The 16,934-nt window shown below is 44.5% G+C and overlaps 1 protein-coding gene across 9 annotated transcripts in view; it reads left to right on the forward strand.

Moving 5' to 3' along the window:
- slit2 (slit homolog 2 (Drosophila)) overlaps window positions 1-13,444 on the forward strand; it is an 85,119-nt gene extending 71,675 nt beyond the window's left edge. For 4 of the 9 annotated variants that reach the window (XM_056408767.1, XM_056408768.1, XM_056408769.1 and 1 more), the window contains 16 exons: window positions 1,017-1,088; window positions 1,190-1,261; window positions 1,782-1,945; window positions 2,441-2,473; window positions 3,011-3,135; window positions 3,229-3,326; window positions 3,865-4,004; window positions 4,761-4,784; window positions 6,628-6,721; window positions 6,886-7,023; window positions 8,278-8,518; window positions 8,951-9,081; window positions 9,156-9,310; window positions 9,694-10,048; window positions 10,651-10,865; window positions 11,664-13,444. In XM_056408767.1, coding sequence (XP_056264742.1) covers window positions 1,017-1,088; window positions 1,190-1,261; window positions 1,782-1,945; window positions 2,441-2,473; window positions 3,011-3,135; window positions 3,229-3,326; window positions 3,865-4,004; window positions 4,761-4,784; window positions 6,628-6,721; window positions 6,886-7,023; window positions 8,278-8,518; window positions 8,951-9,081; window positions 9,156-9,310; window positions 9,694-10,048; window positions 10,651-10,865; window positions 11,664-11,926 — 2,320 coding nt within the window. In that variant the 3' untranslated portion in view covers window positions 11,927-13,444. Of the gene's footprint in view, window positions 1-1,016; window positions 1,089-1,189; window positions 1,262-1,781; window positions 1,946-2,440; window positions 2,474-3,010; window positions 3,136-3,228; window positions 3,327-3,864; window positions 4,005-4,760; window positions 4,785-6,627; window positions 6,722-6,885; window positions 7,024-8,277; window positions 8,519-8,950; window positions 9,082-9,155; window positions 9,311-9,693; window positions 10,049-10,650; window positions 10,866-11,075; window positions 11,120-11,663 lie in introns of all 9 variants that reach the window. The other 5 variants (XM_056408772.1, XM_056408773.1, XM_056408774.1 and 2 more) reach the window with 4 other exon arrangements.
- The last annotated feature ends 3,490 nt before the right edge of the window (window positions 13,445-16,934 follow it).

A 16,934-nucleotide genomic window follows, 5' to 3' on the forward strand; every position in this document is an offset into this window, starting at 1 on the left:
GTACAAGAAAATGCAGACTTTACACAACCTACTGAATAAACTAAATCAAAGACAATATTAATTATAAAACTATTAATAATAAATAAAGAAATGGAAGATAGTAGGGTAAGTGAGGAAAAGAGTACGTCTTCTCATAAACTGCATAGAAGTAGTTGATGTAGTCAACCATTGGTTTGTGGACTGCCTTTTTGGAAGCCTTGCATTTAGCATTTCACAACCCGATGTAACTTGAGACCAAAATGTTATACTTTAATGAACTAAGGACACACTTTGAAAGGGTTAAAGACAAAAAAACAGACAACGCCGAGACCGGGAAATCTGTCAGCCACCTTGTAGTCCCGCCCTAAAGCATCCCCTGCTTTAAGGTCTGTTTGACTCTAAATGGACCATCATTTACTAAATGAACATCATCCTGTATTAAAGAAGATTTGAAACTAGAGATTGAGACCATGAACTCATGTTTACAATGTTTACTGAGGGAATAAATCAAGAAAGAAGTAGAGTCCTTTTCTCATAGACTTCTATACAACCAGAGGAGTCGCCCCTGCTGGTCAGTAGAGAGAATGCAGCTTTAAGACACCTCCGGACTTCACTCTTCAGACCGGGAGGTTGCCATCTGCATCTTCTGTAGAACAATAAGTTTTGTTGACAGACTTCCAGAATGTTCTTAGACAGTGTATCAATGTGTCAATAAGGAAAATGACCAAAACACACATACAAGATACAATCTGATCTACAGGGGGGAAAGAAACCCAGAGAGTGCAAGATATTTGTATCTGTGCTCCAAAGACATGTCTGATTATGTGTGTGTTTGTGTGTGTGTGTGTGTGTGTGTGTCTGACTAGAAGGATGCGTTTGTGCTGAAAAGTGTGACATTGCGTGTGTGTGTGTTTGCTCTCCTGCTTTGCTCAGTGGTACGTAGTCATAAAGAAGAGTGTGCTCTGTTGCATTTGAAGCTTCACAGAAACAAAGTCTGCATTTGTGTGCATGCTGACACATTTATTCTGCCTGTAAAGAATCCTGAGCTACAACCGCCTGCGGTGCATCCCAGTGAGGGCGTTCGATGGACTCAAGTCTCTCCGTCTGCTGTGAGTATCCATCCAGACGTTTACCGTCTAGACTCTTTTTGTTCTACATTTCTGTGACCCTCTTTCTCCCTCATCCTCTACATCTCGCCCCCTTTTCTTAGGTCCCTCCACGGCAACGACATATCGCTGATACCAGAGGGAACCTTTAAAGACCTGACATCGCTCTCCCACCTGTGAGTAAAACACACACACAGGACTCTTTCTCTATAGGCCAGAGGTCTCTACCTTTTTACCTTATAGAATTGCATGATAAGCGGAAATAGTTATGTAATATATATATTATGTCTATATATATATAGATATAGATATATACGTAAACACTGGATTTGTGTTTATTTCTTTTCGAAACAATGGATTTGTGTCTGTTATCTGCTGAACTGATTTATTGCAAAACAAACGGAACTTCATTGACGAAGAAAACTTTAGATGCTGGAGGACTGTTACGTTGATTCGATTCAAGTCGTTGTGGAGCACGATTAAAGCCGTTGATGCTCATGAGCTCGTGCCAGCGCCACTCCAGAGCTCTGCCTGGACCATTTAACCTTAACGGAGAGTTAACCGACAGTCCTACAGTCTCTGGGTTTCGCTCGTTGTCTTTTTGATCCGTCACAGTTTTCTCCTGCCACCACGACTGAACATTGTTTTCTCTCTCTCCCTCTCTCCCTCGCCCCTCTCTCTCTCCCCGGCTGGCAGGGCGCTAGGGGCCAACCCCCTGCACTGCGACTGCCACATGAAGTGGCTGTCAGACTGGGTAAAGAGCGGCTACAAGGAGCCCGGCATCGCCCGCTGCGCCGGCCCCAGCGACATGACCGACAAACTGCTGCTCACCACGCCCTCCAAGAAGTTCACCTGCACAGGTAAGAAAAACACAGAAATACACGCCAGCAGATGAAGACACACTTTTATGTTGAGTGTACAGATGCAATTTAGGAGTCCAAAAGCGTGCACACACACACACACACACACATATACTTTCCAGACAAGACTATTAACCTGCGTCACATACACATGTTGACGAGGACTCCCAGAGGAGTCTACAAGCTGCCTTTTACAAAAAGAAAACCCATGTTTAAAATGTTTATTTTAACATTTGTGACGGTGCATTATTAGTTCTTACAGTGTTTTATGAGCCGATGTCAGGGATGGTTTTCAGCATCTAAACGTTAGTATTTAAACTAATATAAACTCAAAGATCCCAGTCTTTGCTTGTGAGCATGATTGTGGCTGTAACTCATCATACTGCAAAAGTGCCGCTGACTGTTTGTGAGCCTTTAAGCCTCATTACATCATTTTAACTCTGAACATATGACTGAAACCTAATATTTGACCTAATCTAACTGACTGCACTGTAGAAGTCCCGGGGCCTTGTGGTTTCCTGGTGCCAGGTAAAGTAGCCGATCACGTCCCAGCACCTCCTCGTCCTCATTCTCTCTTGACCCCCACCCCCCAGCTCCTCCCGAGACTATATTCTCCTCGTCCTTTTGAGCCCCGACCGAACCGAACCGCTCTGCCTCCCGTTCAGCCCTCGTGTCCTGACCGTTAATGTGCATCCCAGCTCTCCCAGTTTGATGTCCTGTAATGGAATGTGAGAAAATGCGTGTCCCTTTGTACATGTCATGGCCCTGCAAAGATAATCTTTACTCTTGTTTATTGCGTAGTTTATATTTGACTATTAATACTATTAAGTTCCTGGCTTATATTATAGTGAAGGCAATTTTTTTTCTTTTCTTTTTGTTTCCCTTTTTTAATGCCAAAGTGAAGTTGACTTGGTTTCAAGCAGGACCCTGATGATGTACAGATGTCTGTGTCTATGTCTCCCTATGTATTCTGCCCCTCCTGCCCCTAAATGCATTATTTAAAGCTCCTATCTTTGGTGTGTGTGTTTGTGTTTGTGTGTGGGTGTGTGTGTGTGGTGCGCACAGGTCCGGTAGACATGAGTATCCAGGCGAAGTGCGAGCCCTGCATGTCCAACCCCTGCCAGAACGACGGCACCTGCTTCAACGACCCGGTGCACTACTACCGCTGCACCTGCCCCTACGGGTTCAAGGTACTCGAGGAAAAGCCAAGAGGGTCGCGGCTCACTTGCGAATATGTTCCTTGAAAGCGCTCAATGTGTGTGTGTTTGTGTTTGTGTTTGCAGGGACAGAACTGCGAGGAGCCCATCCATGCCTGTATCAGTAACCCGTGCCAGAATGGCGGCACTTGCCACCTGAAGGAAGGAGAAGGTAGCAACTTTTGGTGAGATTTAGTTTTGTCTTTCATCTCGATATGGGTTATGTTACAGAGGCTTTCCACATCAGAGCATGTGTCTCAAGGTGTGCTACTCAACTTTATGTGATCAACTTTTGATTGGTCTTTTGACGCCTCTCTGCACCCCCCCCCCCCACGATGCCAAGGAAAAAGAGAGTCTGTCGTCTGTGCCACTTTGTCACAGCAGTCCTCCTCCATGTCGGTGTTCCCACCTCGGTACGCTTTCAGGCGTTGCGGAAGGATGGAATATTTATCGTGAAGAGATGTCGTTGACTACATGATGAGAAATTAATCCACCTGAGTGTGTGTCGCAGAACAGCTCTTTATTCGACACATCATATACCACTTTTGTGTGGGTGTATATGAGTGTATATTCGTGTGTTTGTGTGTGTGTGTGTTTGTGTGTGTCATCCAGAGGTCCCGGACATTCCTGTTGACAACGTTCTTTATGCGTGACATGTGTTCTTCCTTTGATATCTCGCTTACTGGTGTGTGTGTGTGTGTGTGTGTGTGTGTGTCATCTCAGGTGTGTGTGTCCGGAGGGCTTCGAGGGCGACAAGTGTGAGATCAACTTCAACGACTGCGAGGACAACGACTGCGAGAACAACTCCACCTGCGTTGATGGAATCAACAACTACACGTGCATGTGCTCCCCTGAGTACACAGGTAACGCTCCCCGCTCTGTATTCACAGGTCACTCTTTGTAATGATCAAGATTATATTTATTATGGACATGAGCGTCATCATTTGCCAGAATACACAGCAAGCTTTTTGTTAACAGAGATAGAATAGAGTCACTTTTATTTCTTATCTTGGTTGTGTGTTGTACTTGTATCAATCTGTTATTATATTATCATTACATCTGTGACTTCAAATAGTCTTACAATTAAAATAATACAGTTCATCCTAAAATATCGTCCAACCTAGTTGTGGCCACCAGCGTGAACTTTCTAAATTTCTTTCTGAGAAATCGTGTTTGTCCATCAATCTGGCATCTGGCTCACAAACCACCATGAAGCTGAAGGCCGTGTGGCCTCAAGCGTAACAGAAGTTTCCGGTTCGGGGATTGTACCTGTGACCTTGGAGTCGCAGAACCCATTCCGGCCGTAGAAGTACTCCCGTTACATTGTCTATGAGAACTATAAATTTCTCTTTTTGCTTCCGAAACTTTTCACAGTGATAAACTGCAGACACTTCCTGTTTCTTCTTCGTTCCACGGGTCAGCTGCTACGTGTGTGTCTGCTTCTGCACTGTGCTAATCATCTCTGATAGCTAACCTTTGTGGCAGTATTCTCTCTCTGTGTCTCGCTGTCCCGTGTCCCTGTCTCACTCTGCTTTCTATCATTTGTCGTCTGTGCGTGTGTTTGTGTGTGTGTGTGTGTGTGTGTGTGTGTGTTTTTATTTGTGTGTGTGTGGTTGCAGCTGCTACCAATGAGGTGGAGAGAGGTTAGTCTGTTCTTCTCTCAGTCCTTCCTGTTCCTCTTTCCTTCCTTTCTTACTTCCTTCCATCCTTTCCTTCCTTCCCTCATTTCCTGTGCTTTATCCACGCTCACCAAGAGACGTGACGCGGTCTGGTTCCGTGTTAGCGGCGCACGTCCTTGATGTTCAAACAGTTTGTAATTCATCCTCTCCACCATCTGGGTTTTCTGCTTGCTGCTCGATGCATACACGCTATCACTGAAGCCAACGGTAAATAATGGGACGTAACATTCAAGGTTATCATTTTGACATTGAAGGAGAAAGCTGGTGATATTCTATGATTTAGCTATTATCAAAAATTCCCATACAAATACAATATAATTCCATTAGAATGACTAATTCTAATCACATAGCGGATCACTATTTAAGCAGTTTTTCTTTTTTTCTCAAACTTTACTCACACAGGAGTAAATTGCTCATTTGTTGGGGGCCCTCTGTTGTACAAAGGAAGTAGACGTAGTCGTGGTAACTGCATCCATCGGTTCATGGATTGCCGTTTTGAGCCTCAAGTTTGTCATTTTGGGCGTCGCCATCTTGGATCTTTGGAGGAGGGAAGTAGAGACGCTGTACACGGCTCTGATAGTTCTAGCAACCTGTCAATCACCTTGTCGCCCCACCCTAAATCATACTCCTCTTTATGGTCTGTTTGACTAAATGGACCATCATTTACTAAATGAACATCATGCTGTGTTGAAGAAGACATGAAACGAGAGATTGAGACCATGAACTCAAGTTTACAATGTTTACTGAGGGAATAAATCAAGAGAGAAGTAGAGTCATTTTCTCATAGACTTCTATACAACCAGAGGAGTCGCCCCCTGGTGGTCAGTAAAGAGAATGCAGATTAAAGACACTCCCGCATTGGCTTTACTTGTTAAAACCGGCACGTGCCGTCTGGCAGGGACCAGCAAGACGTGTCATCCGTTTCAGAAGCGTTCCTAAAGCTAGCACAGCTTCTCCTAATAAGATAATCTCACAGAACGACAGGCACACATTGTTTACAGAAACGTTAACTTGTCCAATGACAAACAAGCATCCGCTGTGTTAAAGTTCACCGCTTCCCTTAATGGTCCTTTTTATAAAAAGCCTTCACAGATACAACCCAAAACTAATAGACTGGGACAAGAACACACCCACTGGTTAATTATAATGAGGACTCCCATTTGAAAAAACAAGACAATGTGTCTATGTAAGCGAGGTGCAGTGATACTAAACGCTCCGAACATGCATCTCCCACCATTTCACGCACGTTGCCATCGATCCCCGGGCGATCATGTAATTATTCCCAGAGTGGACTTTGTGCTGCCAGGAGTATCGGTTTATTCCCACGATGCCTCATCAGCGATTCGCTTGGAGTCTCGGGAGCATCGGGGACGTACACGGGGGATATTATCAGGAATATGACACTCCCAAAGATGAGATCATTTATCAGACCGCTGTATTGGTCAGAGAGTCATCCATCATTAGAGGACACGCCCATGCAACACACACACACACACACACAGTCCTGGGCCCGCAGTTCTGCATGTACACACAAAGATGCTGTCTCATACCAAGATGCACAAACCAAATAATGTGTTTTATATACGTTTTTTTTACCCAAAATGTTCTGTTTGTTTGTTTTGTTTGCTCCTCGTCTTTCTGTTTAGTTTTTTTCTATTTGTTATGTAAAGCGTCTTTTATTGTCTACAAAAGCGCTATATAATTGTGATTATTATTATTGTTTTACTTTGTTTATTATTATTTTTATTTTTTTAATAGATTGCAAAATATGGAAACGGTGTGTATATGTGTGTGTGTGTGTTCCCAGGAGAGCTTTGTGAAGAGAAACTGGATTTCTGCGCTCCAGAGCTGAACCCATGTCAGCACGACTCAAAGTGCATCTTGACCCCTCAGGGACACAAGTGAGTAGACTACACAGGTGTGTGTCTGTGCGCGTGTGTGTGTATGTATAGGTGTGATTTTACTATCTTAGTACATCCTCTTGATTGTCTGTTTGTTTAACCAAATAGTCCAGGAGCAACATGAATTGTATTTATTTATTTGTGTGTGTGTGTGTACATTGTAGGTGCGAGTGCACTCCAGGCTACGTGGGCGAGCATTGCGATCTGGACTTTGACGACTGCGAGGAGAACAAGTGTCAGAACGGAGGCCGGTGTATTGACGCGTTGAACGGGTACACCTGCGTCTGCCCAGAGGGGTTCAGGTGAGGACCGGGCAGATCAAAGTGTCTGTGGTGGATGTGTGCAGTGAATATAAAGCTTTTAGAAACATTTCAGCTCATTCCATGCTGCTTGTGGATTGATTGGTGTGTGGTGGAGAAGGGGCTCCCCCTTGTGTTCACTATCAGTTCATTCTATCTCTCCAGCCATCATCCATCTATTCATCTCACAGTAGATCTTTTTTACCTCCCAAATCTCTGTCCTTGAACGCACCATCCTGTCGTACCCCAATTCGCCAATAATATGATGATTCAAATACAAGAATAAAGACAGCTTAAGACCAGAAACACCTTTATTAGATAGAGAGAGAAAGTAAAGAAATAAGTACTAATAGTAAAATAAATCCAATTCAATACAACAAATTGAAAACTGTACAAGAGCATATGCAGACAGACAGAGTGAGGTAAAGTGACGGGTGTGGTTGGAGCTGTAGTGTACAGCACACTGTATGATTATGATACAACATGTTTGCTTTATAGAAATCATAGAAACCCCTTTAAGAACATTCCTAGTACATTAGTATTACTGACCGTGTTTACATGCATTCGAATAACTGGCTTAGTCGGACTGAAATCGAATTCTCCGTTTCATGTAAACACCTTTGTTCGACTATGCGGTCCGACTACTATCCGATTAACACCCCTGGATAACTCGCACCGATCCGGTTGATAATTCGACTATCGCGGCATGTAACGGTGAATTGGATTAGGAACTGGACTTTGCGTCTTTGCGCATGCTTGAGATCCCGCCGCCCTCCTCCCCCCTCCCTCCCATGTCGTGACCCGGAAGTCGAAAGAGACGATAAGTTGTCACTGCCGGGAGCCTGGCCGGCAGAAAACAAACAAACAACGCTATGGAGAACACAAGAGCCACCACACATTTCTGGACCGAAGAGCAGACAGAATAGTAGAGGGATGTAGCTTCGCCTTGCTCTCTGTTCGCCATCTTTCTCGAAATGTTGATGTTGTTGTTGTTGGTTGTTGTTGGTGGTGGTGAAGAGGTCAAGCGGAAATGGCTGTATCACCACGAGTTGTAATGAAAACAGCGCCACCTATCGTATCGGATATGACATGCTTTCGGCCAATGATTCGAATTACTCACTGCCATGTATATTGGGATAACAGCAGATCCCCCAAAAGATAGCATAGTCCGACTAAAGCAAGATTCGAATTATACCATCATGTAAACGCACTGACTGTGAAACTCGTACTTTATGTGTGTGTGTGTGTGTGTTGCAGCGGGCTTTTCTGCGAGTTCTCTCCCCCGATGGTCCTTCCTCGCACCAGCCAGTGTGACAACCACGAGTGCCTGAACGGGGCGCAGTGCGTTGTCATGGGAGCAGACCCGCGCTGCCAGTGCCTCCACGGCTACGAGGGCGAGCGCTGCGAGACGCTCGTCAGCGTCAACTTCGTCAACCGCCAGTCCTACCTGCAACTCCCCTCCAGTCTCCTCTCGCCGGAGACCAACATCAGCCTGCAGGTGAGAGCTTCTCATCGAGGTGTTTCTGGGAGATATCACGGCACACAGACAGTTAGTGAAGCAGCCGCTGACCATCGCGGCTGTTGGCAGAGAACGAGCCACAGCTTGAGCCTCTGATGTAGTCGCGTACATCCGGTTCACAGAACCAGCACTTTTGCCAAATGAGTGCTAATAGGCACTACGGTTTCTGGTAGAGACCAAAAACAACAACAAAAGAGTCAATATTGAACTCAGGCTATAAGACTTTTTTTATTTAAACTAAACGTATCAACTTAAAAGGAAATGATGTCACATGTTGTGAAACATCTTGTTTACGCTGCCCCCAAGCAGCCCAAAAAAAACCTTTTACTCGGAGCCCTTTTACAATAAGCCATGAAGAGAGTTTAACTTCTTCTTTTGGCCGTTAACTCAAACATCCCGCCGTGTTTTCAGATTGCCACAGACGAGGACAGCGGCGTGCTGCTCTACAAAGGGGACAACGATCACATCGCCATGGAGCTGTACAGGGGGCGCCTCAGGGTCAGCTACGAAACCGGATCCTACCCTCCCTCTGCCATATACAGGTACATGCACGTACGAGCAGAAACGTCCGGCTCATGCCCACATGATGATGATACAGACTCTCTCTCTCTCTCAGCGTGGAGACAGTGAATGATGGCAACTTCCACGCTGTGGAGTTGGTGACATCGGACCAGACTTTGTCTCTGTCCATCGACGGCGGCCCGACCAAATCCATCAACTCCATCAGCAAACAGTCCACCCTCAACATAGACTCTCCGCTGTACCTGGGAGGTAAGGACTCGTCTGTGGGTGTGTGTGTGTGAGTGGCTGACATGATGCCTTATTTGTGAATAGAGTTCTAAAGAAACAGAAATACCATTTAAGATATTATTTTTTAATAATGCCCTTTACATTCACATTGTTGGTCATGTGTGATCAATCGATTTACAGTGTATTTCTGCGCTGTTGCATTTATTAGTTATTAGTTAGCCCTTTCTAAGCCTGGATGTCTAGATCACTGCAGTTCAGAACTTCTATCCAGAGGAAAGTCGAATCATTTCAGCGTATTGCAACGACACTCCGGTTTATTCTAATCTACCCTCTTATGATGTGAATAAGCATTTGTGCCCTCCTGATGTACTGACGTAGCCCTCCGTAATCCTTCCTTCCTCCAGGTATGCCAGAACGGGCCTCGGGCTCCGGGGGCCTCTTGTCCCTGCAGCATAGCTCGGGCGGACACAACGGCACCAGCTTCCACGGCTGCCTCCGCAACCTGTACATCAACGGGAAGCTGCAGGACCTGGGGGCCGGACTGGGGGCGGGGGCCCACGGCTCTGAGGCCGCACGGGGCACCACCAGAGAGTGGCTGGGCCACGGGGTGGAGGCGGGCTGCCAGCCCTGTCAGAGGGGCGCCTGCGTCCAGGGAGACTGCCACCCGACCGGGCATCGCGGCTTCACCTGCACCTGCCACCCGGGCTGGACGGGAACGTTGTGCGACCAGCAGGTCAACAACCCCTGCGATGGCAACAAGTGAGTGTGTTGCTGGTCCTGTGATCACAGCTCGGTTCAACCCTCTGATCTCCCAAGCAGTTTCGGGGTCTTTCTTTTTTGTTGCTCCTGTCCCATTTTACTCTCTGTGGTTTTGATTTTCACTGAAATATAAAGGTCCTGCCCCTCAATGGAAACCATTGCCATGGCTATCAAGTGAAGATTATTCAAAAAATCTTGTGCAGTATAACACAAAAGCGCACAACATATCCAACAAGTTCCTCTCCTCACAGCCTCTCCTGCTCTGTGGGAACAGCTGCAGTTCAGTCACAGTTCCACAGAGTAGTCGTTGCGTCGCTGTTGGTCTCAGCCGAGTCCGTCTATTCAAACGGCTTATATGATTTTAATTTTATCGCCATTTGAGGCTTCGTTTTGGCTGCTTTCTTTTTGACAGAAGCATGTCACACGTGACGTGTTCAAAGACCGTTGGAAAAGATGAAAATGTGACGATAATGACGTTTTGCTGATGCTTTCAATCCCGCCGGCGGATGTTTGGGGTCAAGAGGGTTAAAAACCAAAGTTTGACCTGCAGACTTGTACCCCATCTTCACCTCCCCCCCGTCTCGCCCTTTCTCCGCCCTCAGGTGTATCCACGGCACCTGCCTCCCAATCAACTCCTACTCCTACTCCTGCCGCTGCCAGCCCGACTTCGCTGGCGTCCTGTGCGACGAGCAGGACCAGCACGCCGCCGACCCCTGCGGTCTGTCTCGCTGCAAACACGGCAAGTGCAGAGTGTCGGGCCTGGGCAAGGCGTACTGCGAGTGTGACGGCGGGTACACGGGAGACGCGTGCGACAGAGGTGAGGAAACCAAAACACGGAGTCATCGATGTTAGGAACGTTCTTCTAAGACTAATCACTATTGCCGTACAAGCTTCTGTTTCTCTTCTCCTCAAAGCTTCTGTTGGCCGTCTGCTAGCAGTGTGTGTGTGTGTGTGTGTGTGTCTAACAGTCTAACAGTGTTCAATGTCTCTGCGGTAACGCTTCTAACCCGTTGCTTTTTCAACTCAGCCTCTCCTGAGCTTCCTTCTAATCCCTCGCGGAGGGTTCCTCAGGTGAGCCTGTTCACATCTTCCTGTCTATGAACTTACTGTCTTTACTTTCTTTTTTTCTTGCTTCCTCTTTAACCTTAAATCCGTCCGACCGCTGCTTCACCTTGTTGTTCACCTCACGCAACACACAGCCAAAGTAGTTTGGATCCTCTCGTCCGAGATAAACGACCTTGTTGTAGTTTGTAGAAATATAAAGTCTCATCCAGAATCCGTAGCCGAACTCAGGGACGCATAACGCTTTATGTGTCCGTGAGTCCGTAATGACATCCCAGGAAATCATGTCTTGTGTTATCCACGTCATCATGAACACAGAAGTATAACGGGGGCAAAAGCAGATTCCACTCCTCAACATTTCCCAGTGTTTTGCTACTTTGTTACATTTATTTTGCATTGTGTCATCCTCTATGAGCTCCCTCTGACTCACGTCCTCGTCTTGTCTGCTGACACTTTGAATCACGGTGACGGTGTTTTCACCATTCCCCCTCCCTCCTGCCGCCTTGGAAGCGGTCCACTCGTAACCTTTGCGTTTCCCTCCTCGCGCCCACAGAGGTGGCCTGCCGAGGCGAACGGGTCCGAGATGTCTACCAGAGGCAGCAAGGCTACGCGGCGTGCCAAACCCAGGAGAAGGTCTCCCGCCTAGAGTGCCAGGGCAGCTGCGCGGGGGGAGCAGACGGACAGGGCACCTGCTGCAACCCCCTCCGCAGCAAACGCAGGAAATACACCTTCCAGTGCACCGACGGCTCGTCTTTTGTCCAGGAAGTGGAGAAAGTGGTCAAGTGTGGCTGTACAAAGTGTTCGTCAGCAAAATAAATTTAAAAAAAGAGATTCTCTCCCCTCCAGATTTATCTTCTTGCCCGCCTTACTTGATGTCCAAGGTCCCGACTCCTCCCTGAAAAAAACCCCTTCACCTTCCACGGTCCCCTCCCCCCATCCGTCCCCCTATTTTCTTCTTTTTTTTAACCCGTAAAAAAAAATTTACACAAAAAACAAGAGAAACAACTAAAAAAGAGTTTCCTTTCTTTGTCAGTGCTGGACTGATGATTGATGCTTCCTCGGTGGGGATGTTGAATTGTATTGTAAAGTACAAAAACAGACTTATTTTTTATTATGAAGTGGAGAAAAAGACAAAAAAACACACACACATAAGAGTGGACTTTTTCCGTACTTCTTTTTCGTTGGTTGTGACGACTCCGACGGCGTGCCACGCCTCTATCTTCCCCCGGGAGGACCGACCGCCCCCCCCCCCCCCTAGACTTCCTGCTTCCCCTCTGTGAGTTGTGTGTATTTAGGAGTAACCGTAACTGGTAGTACCACGGACTCACCGCTAGGAGGAGCTGCACGGGAGACGGCGGGCAGCGATAACCCCCCTTACACCACAAGGAGCCACCACTGTCGACCTCCTGAACCCTGGAGACTGTGTGCACGACCCCACACACAGCTGTGCTCAAACTCCTGGTATTTCTTACAGCTACTGAAAAACACACACACTTACACACACACACGTAGAGGAGTTATAGGTAATATCTGCCAGGTTAGAGACAGTACCCTCTGTTTATCTACGCCCCAGTCATGAATGACAAGTATTTATTGTATCATAAATACCTGTACTTATTCAGTAGATCCCCTATGTATCAATCTGATTCTTTTAATATATATTAATTTATATGTGTCCTTATTTTTGTATTAAAAAAAAGACATAATCTGTCAAATAGCTGAACTAACAAAATGGTGTCCTTTATTTTGGTTTGAAGAGAAGATTTTCTTTTGGATCACTGAACTGTTGTGCTTGCCAAGGACCTTAGTTACATTTTAATCTGCAAATGTGACGTGAAGACATTGTATATTTTTTTGTCGCGTTTCCTGAGAGTTTGTACTGTGCCATTGTCAGAAGGTCTTTATATTAGAGTATAAATGTATAGATAATTTTTTCCCTACCTATGTATTTCACACACAATCTCGTGAATAGCATTGACCCTAGAGGATGCTTAGAAGCTGTTTTTACCTTTTTAACAAATTAATGCTTAAAGAATACTGTGACTTTTTCTAAATGAAACTACTTTGTTAGCTCTCCCCCCCCCCGGCCCCCCGGTCTCCGATGTTAACATGTTGCTGCTAAGTTTTTGTACCGTAGACTTGGATCCTGATCTGTATGTTATATAGAACTTCCTGCTCCTACTGTATGGGGGCACCTTGTGTAACAGATAAATACGTCCTACCCCCCTACACATGTGCATTGTGCTTTATATTCCCCTCTTCTCCATCCCCAGACTAATGTCAGTTCCCTGACTGATGTTTGTTTATTAAACACAATATTTACCTCACACTTTACTCGCCTTTTGCTCTTTTTTTTTTGTGCCAACTAGGTCCAAGTCGAAACGTACATAAGTGTAAAACCAGTTTAGTTTCTGCTATATTAAATGCTGCGCCTAGTATGTTTCTCGTTGCCAACAAAACCAATGAAAAGAACAAAACCAACAATGCCCCCCCCCCCCCACACACACAAACATAAACACACCCCAATTAACTGCTGTTGCCTTCAGCATGATACAGTTTATTCTTCCGTGTGCCAGAACCTTTATCGTCCAGACTGTTAGAAACACAGTGAACTCATTGGTGGACTTTATTGTGCTGAACACACCAGTTTATTCCAGTTAATCCCACACAGACTCGAAGAAATGCTGTTTGGTCCTGTTTGAGATGCAAATCATAAAAGCACCTTTTTTTCATATCATTTTACTGTGATTTGTTTTGGTAAATAATGTTTTCCTTCAGAAATGGAATGTTTCATACATAGAAATGTATGTTTGTGTATTAATAAATCATCTTGATAGACGAGGTAGGGAAGTCGGAAAGAGACGGCCCAACGCATTTTTCTTTTCTGTTAAAAAATATAAATGCGGATAGACTGAAGAAATGCCAGCCCCGTGCTTTAATGTTTTTGTATCGAGTGATATCATGTGCTTACACTCAGTGTCGTGGTCATAATTCTAAATGTAATGAGAGTATGTCGATGTCACATACGACTTCGACTGCGTTTTGTGTCTCCTGCCAGATAACTTCCAAAATAAGGCCCCACTCTGGTGAAGGCCAGATGCCATTTCCCCTTCAGTAAGTCAGTCAGGCCGCCGCTACAAAAATAAATAGTAAATATAGAAAAATGCTTAAATTATAAGTATTTTCCTTTCTTTGTAATGACCTGAGTCTATAATTAAAAACATTTTAAATTATTTTCTATCAATGAGTGATTTATTTAGAAACTGTAATCACTAAATTCAATGAATAAATTAAACATAGACATTAAAATATCATTGATGTGGTTCCATCGGTTTGATATATGGGTGCAAGGGCAGGCCCACATGTCAGCCCACCATGGACAAAGGTCTCGGGTTGGCTGGTGACCTCTCAACTGGCATCACTCGTACAATCAAAGTCCCCACACTGCTCAGGGTGGAAGTATCTCACACACACACACGTTTCTATTACCCCGTGGGGACGCCTGACTAGAAGCAGCCTGGTGAGATCCACCCTTTCTGAAGGATCTAGAGACAGTTTTAATTGCTCAAACCATGATATTTTTTTGTTCACATGAAAATGACTTTAAACCTCACTCTCAAAAATATAAAACCTGAATTTCCTCTCCCCATGGGGTCCAAATTCAGGTTATGTATCATGGCATACACTTAACACTACGGTTAGGCACTTTACAGTTCATTAACATTATGAACTGTAAAGTTCCATTTATATTGAATGAGACCCTATTATGAGATTAGACTGAATCTAAAAATCCAGAATGACAGATTACATTCTTCTTCTTTTTTTTAAAAAACAAACCATATTATAAATAACTGCCCAAACAACATACAATTAAATAGTTGATAAATGATGCATAATTTACCTGGACTTTTAAATAAACAGGACTTGATGTTTTACCTAAACAGTGATATTGGTTCAACATTAAAGATGCTGTCTCCCTTCTGGCAAACTACTATTCTTTCTACAATGACGTCTTCAAAAATCATCTGCTGTGAAAACACTTAGACCTACTGTACAAAAGAGAGACAAATTAAGCTCATATTGCAACACAGCTTTTATTCAAAACATGTCTCCATTTGAACTTAACTACACAAGAAACATCTTTTCGATAAACAAATAAATAAAATCGAACACGAAAAGTACAAATCTGTGTTTCATAGAGAAGGCAGAAGCAGGAGAAACGTTCTGTGCAGGGGTACAAACATTAGACAAAAGAACATCAACAGCCAAAAACAGTAGGTGCCAAAAAGAGTTAGAAACATGCCGTAACAACAGTTACAAATATACAAAGAACATAAAAGCAGAAACAAGTGCAATGTTTTCTTTAGTAGAATCTTTTTGCACTTTCACGCTGAATGGCGGTGATTCGATTTTTGAGATAGAACTTGACTGCGGTCCAACTTCTATTTTTAAGAGCTTCTGGTGACGCCTTAATACAGGTGACACATTCAGATTTACCTGGTACTTTACCAGAGTCAATTTACGACATCAGGGACATCTCCACAGCGTTGGCCTCTTCAAATATCCATTTCCTCTTCTTTGAGGTTTCTAAAGACAAAAGGAAAGCAAAAGACAATCAGGGGTTTACACAAACAATGTAAAAGTCCATTGAGTGACCAATCAGCTTCAACGAGTAGGAATGAACTTAGGATGTCAAGGATTAAAAGCAAATATGTTAAGTATCAAGCTCTCTTCACAACAGAAAAGAAATAGCATAAGCAGAACGCCTTAAGAAGATTGAAGAATATATATAGATATATATTTTTAGAGCCGCGCTTACATTTTAAGTGGATTAAGCCTAAACATTTCCCTGTATAGAGCTGCTATTAATTTAAGAGAAGCCTACCGTCGTTTCAGATTTTACAAACAGAATGCGCATGCAAAGCCCTCGACTTGAGTGATTCATATTCATATGTTCAGCAGTGGGAATTGTTTTATTTACAAGGTCACCTGTTCAGCTTGTACCAGTCGATACACATGGACCACCTCAGATGGCAGACTCCCCTATTACTAAAGTGCCATGTAAACGTACACTGTCAAATAGCGTTAATATAAAACAAAAAATGATGTTAGTGGAAAGACAATTCGATGATTCGATTTAGAATTATTAAGCTTTAGAATTAAATGCCGCTAATATGAGCGTCTCGTCGGGAGAACAGGAAGGAAAGCCTCCTGCTTGATCCTCTTGGCTGCCTTTCCAGAGTTTGATATTGATGAGCGGTGTGCTTTTGCGCCTCGCGCTTAAAGTTGAGAATATTTTAACTTTTATGCGCGCCTAAAAAACGCTAAAAAAATGCACCGCGCTTAAAAGACATGTATGAAAAGCACCGTACCATAGGAAAACAATGGTTTTTTAAAGGACAAGAATTGCACAGCTGCACATACCAAATTTAACAGCTCGGCATTAACCTCACCTCAAGAGCTGCGCAATTTGTTCATGAACTCTAGCAGAAAAGTACTGTTAAAATGACTCATTTCAATAATACTGTGGCAGCTGTCTCCAATCTGGCCTCGGCTGCTGGCTGGTTGGTAATCAGTCAGCTGCTCTGACTGATTGACAATCAGTCAGCAGCCGATGCTGCTGATATAAAAGGGCAGCAGAGCTGGAGGTTGAGGGCAGAGTGAGCAGACGCGTCGTCCTGCGGTCTGCTCTGTGTTGTGCGTGTGATACAAATAAAGCATGCTATCTAACGGAACCTCTTTGTGCCTGGCTGATCCTTGGAGCTTTTGGGGGAAACCCACGGGTAGCGGCGTGAGACAAATACATAATTAACATGAACTTAAA

This window comes from Pseudoliparis swirei, chromosome 24 (assembly GCF_029220125.1).
Source record: "Pseudoliparis swirei isolate HS2019 ecotype Mariana Trench chromosome 24, NWPU_hadal_v1, whole genome shotgun sequence".
Lineage (NCBI taxonomy): Eukaryota > Metazoa > Chordata > Actinopteri > Perciformes > Liparidae > Pseudoliparis > Pseudoliparis swirei.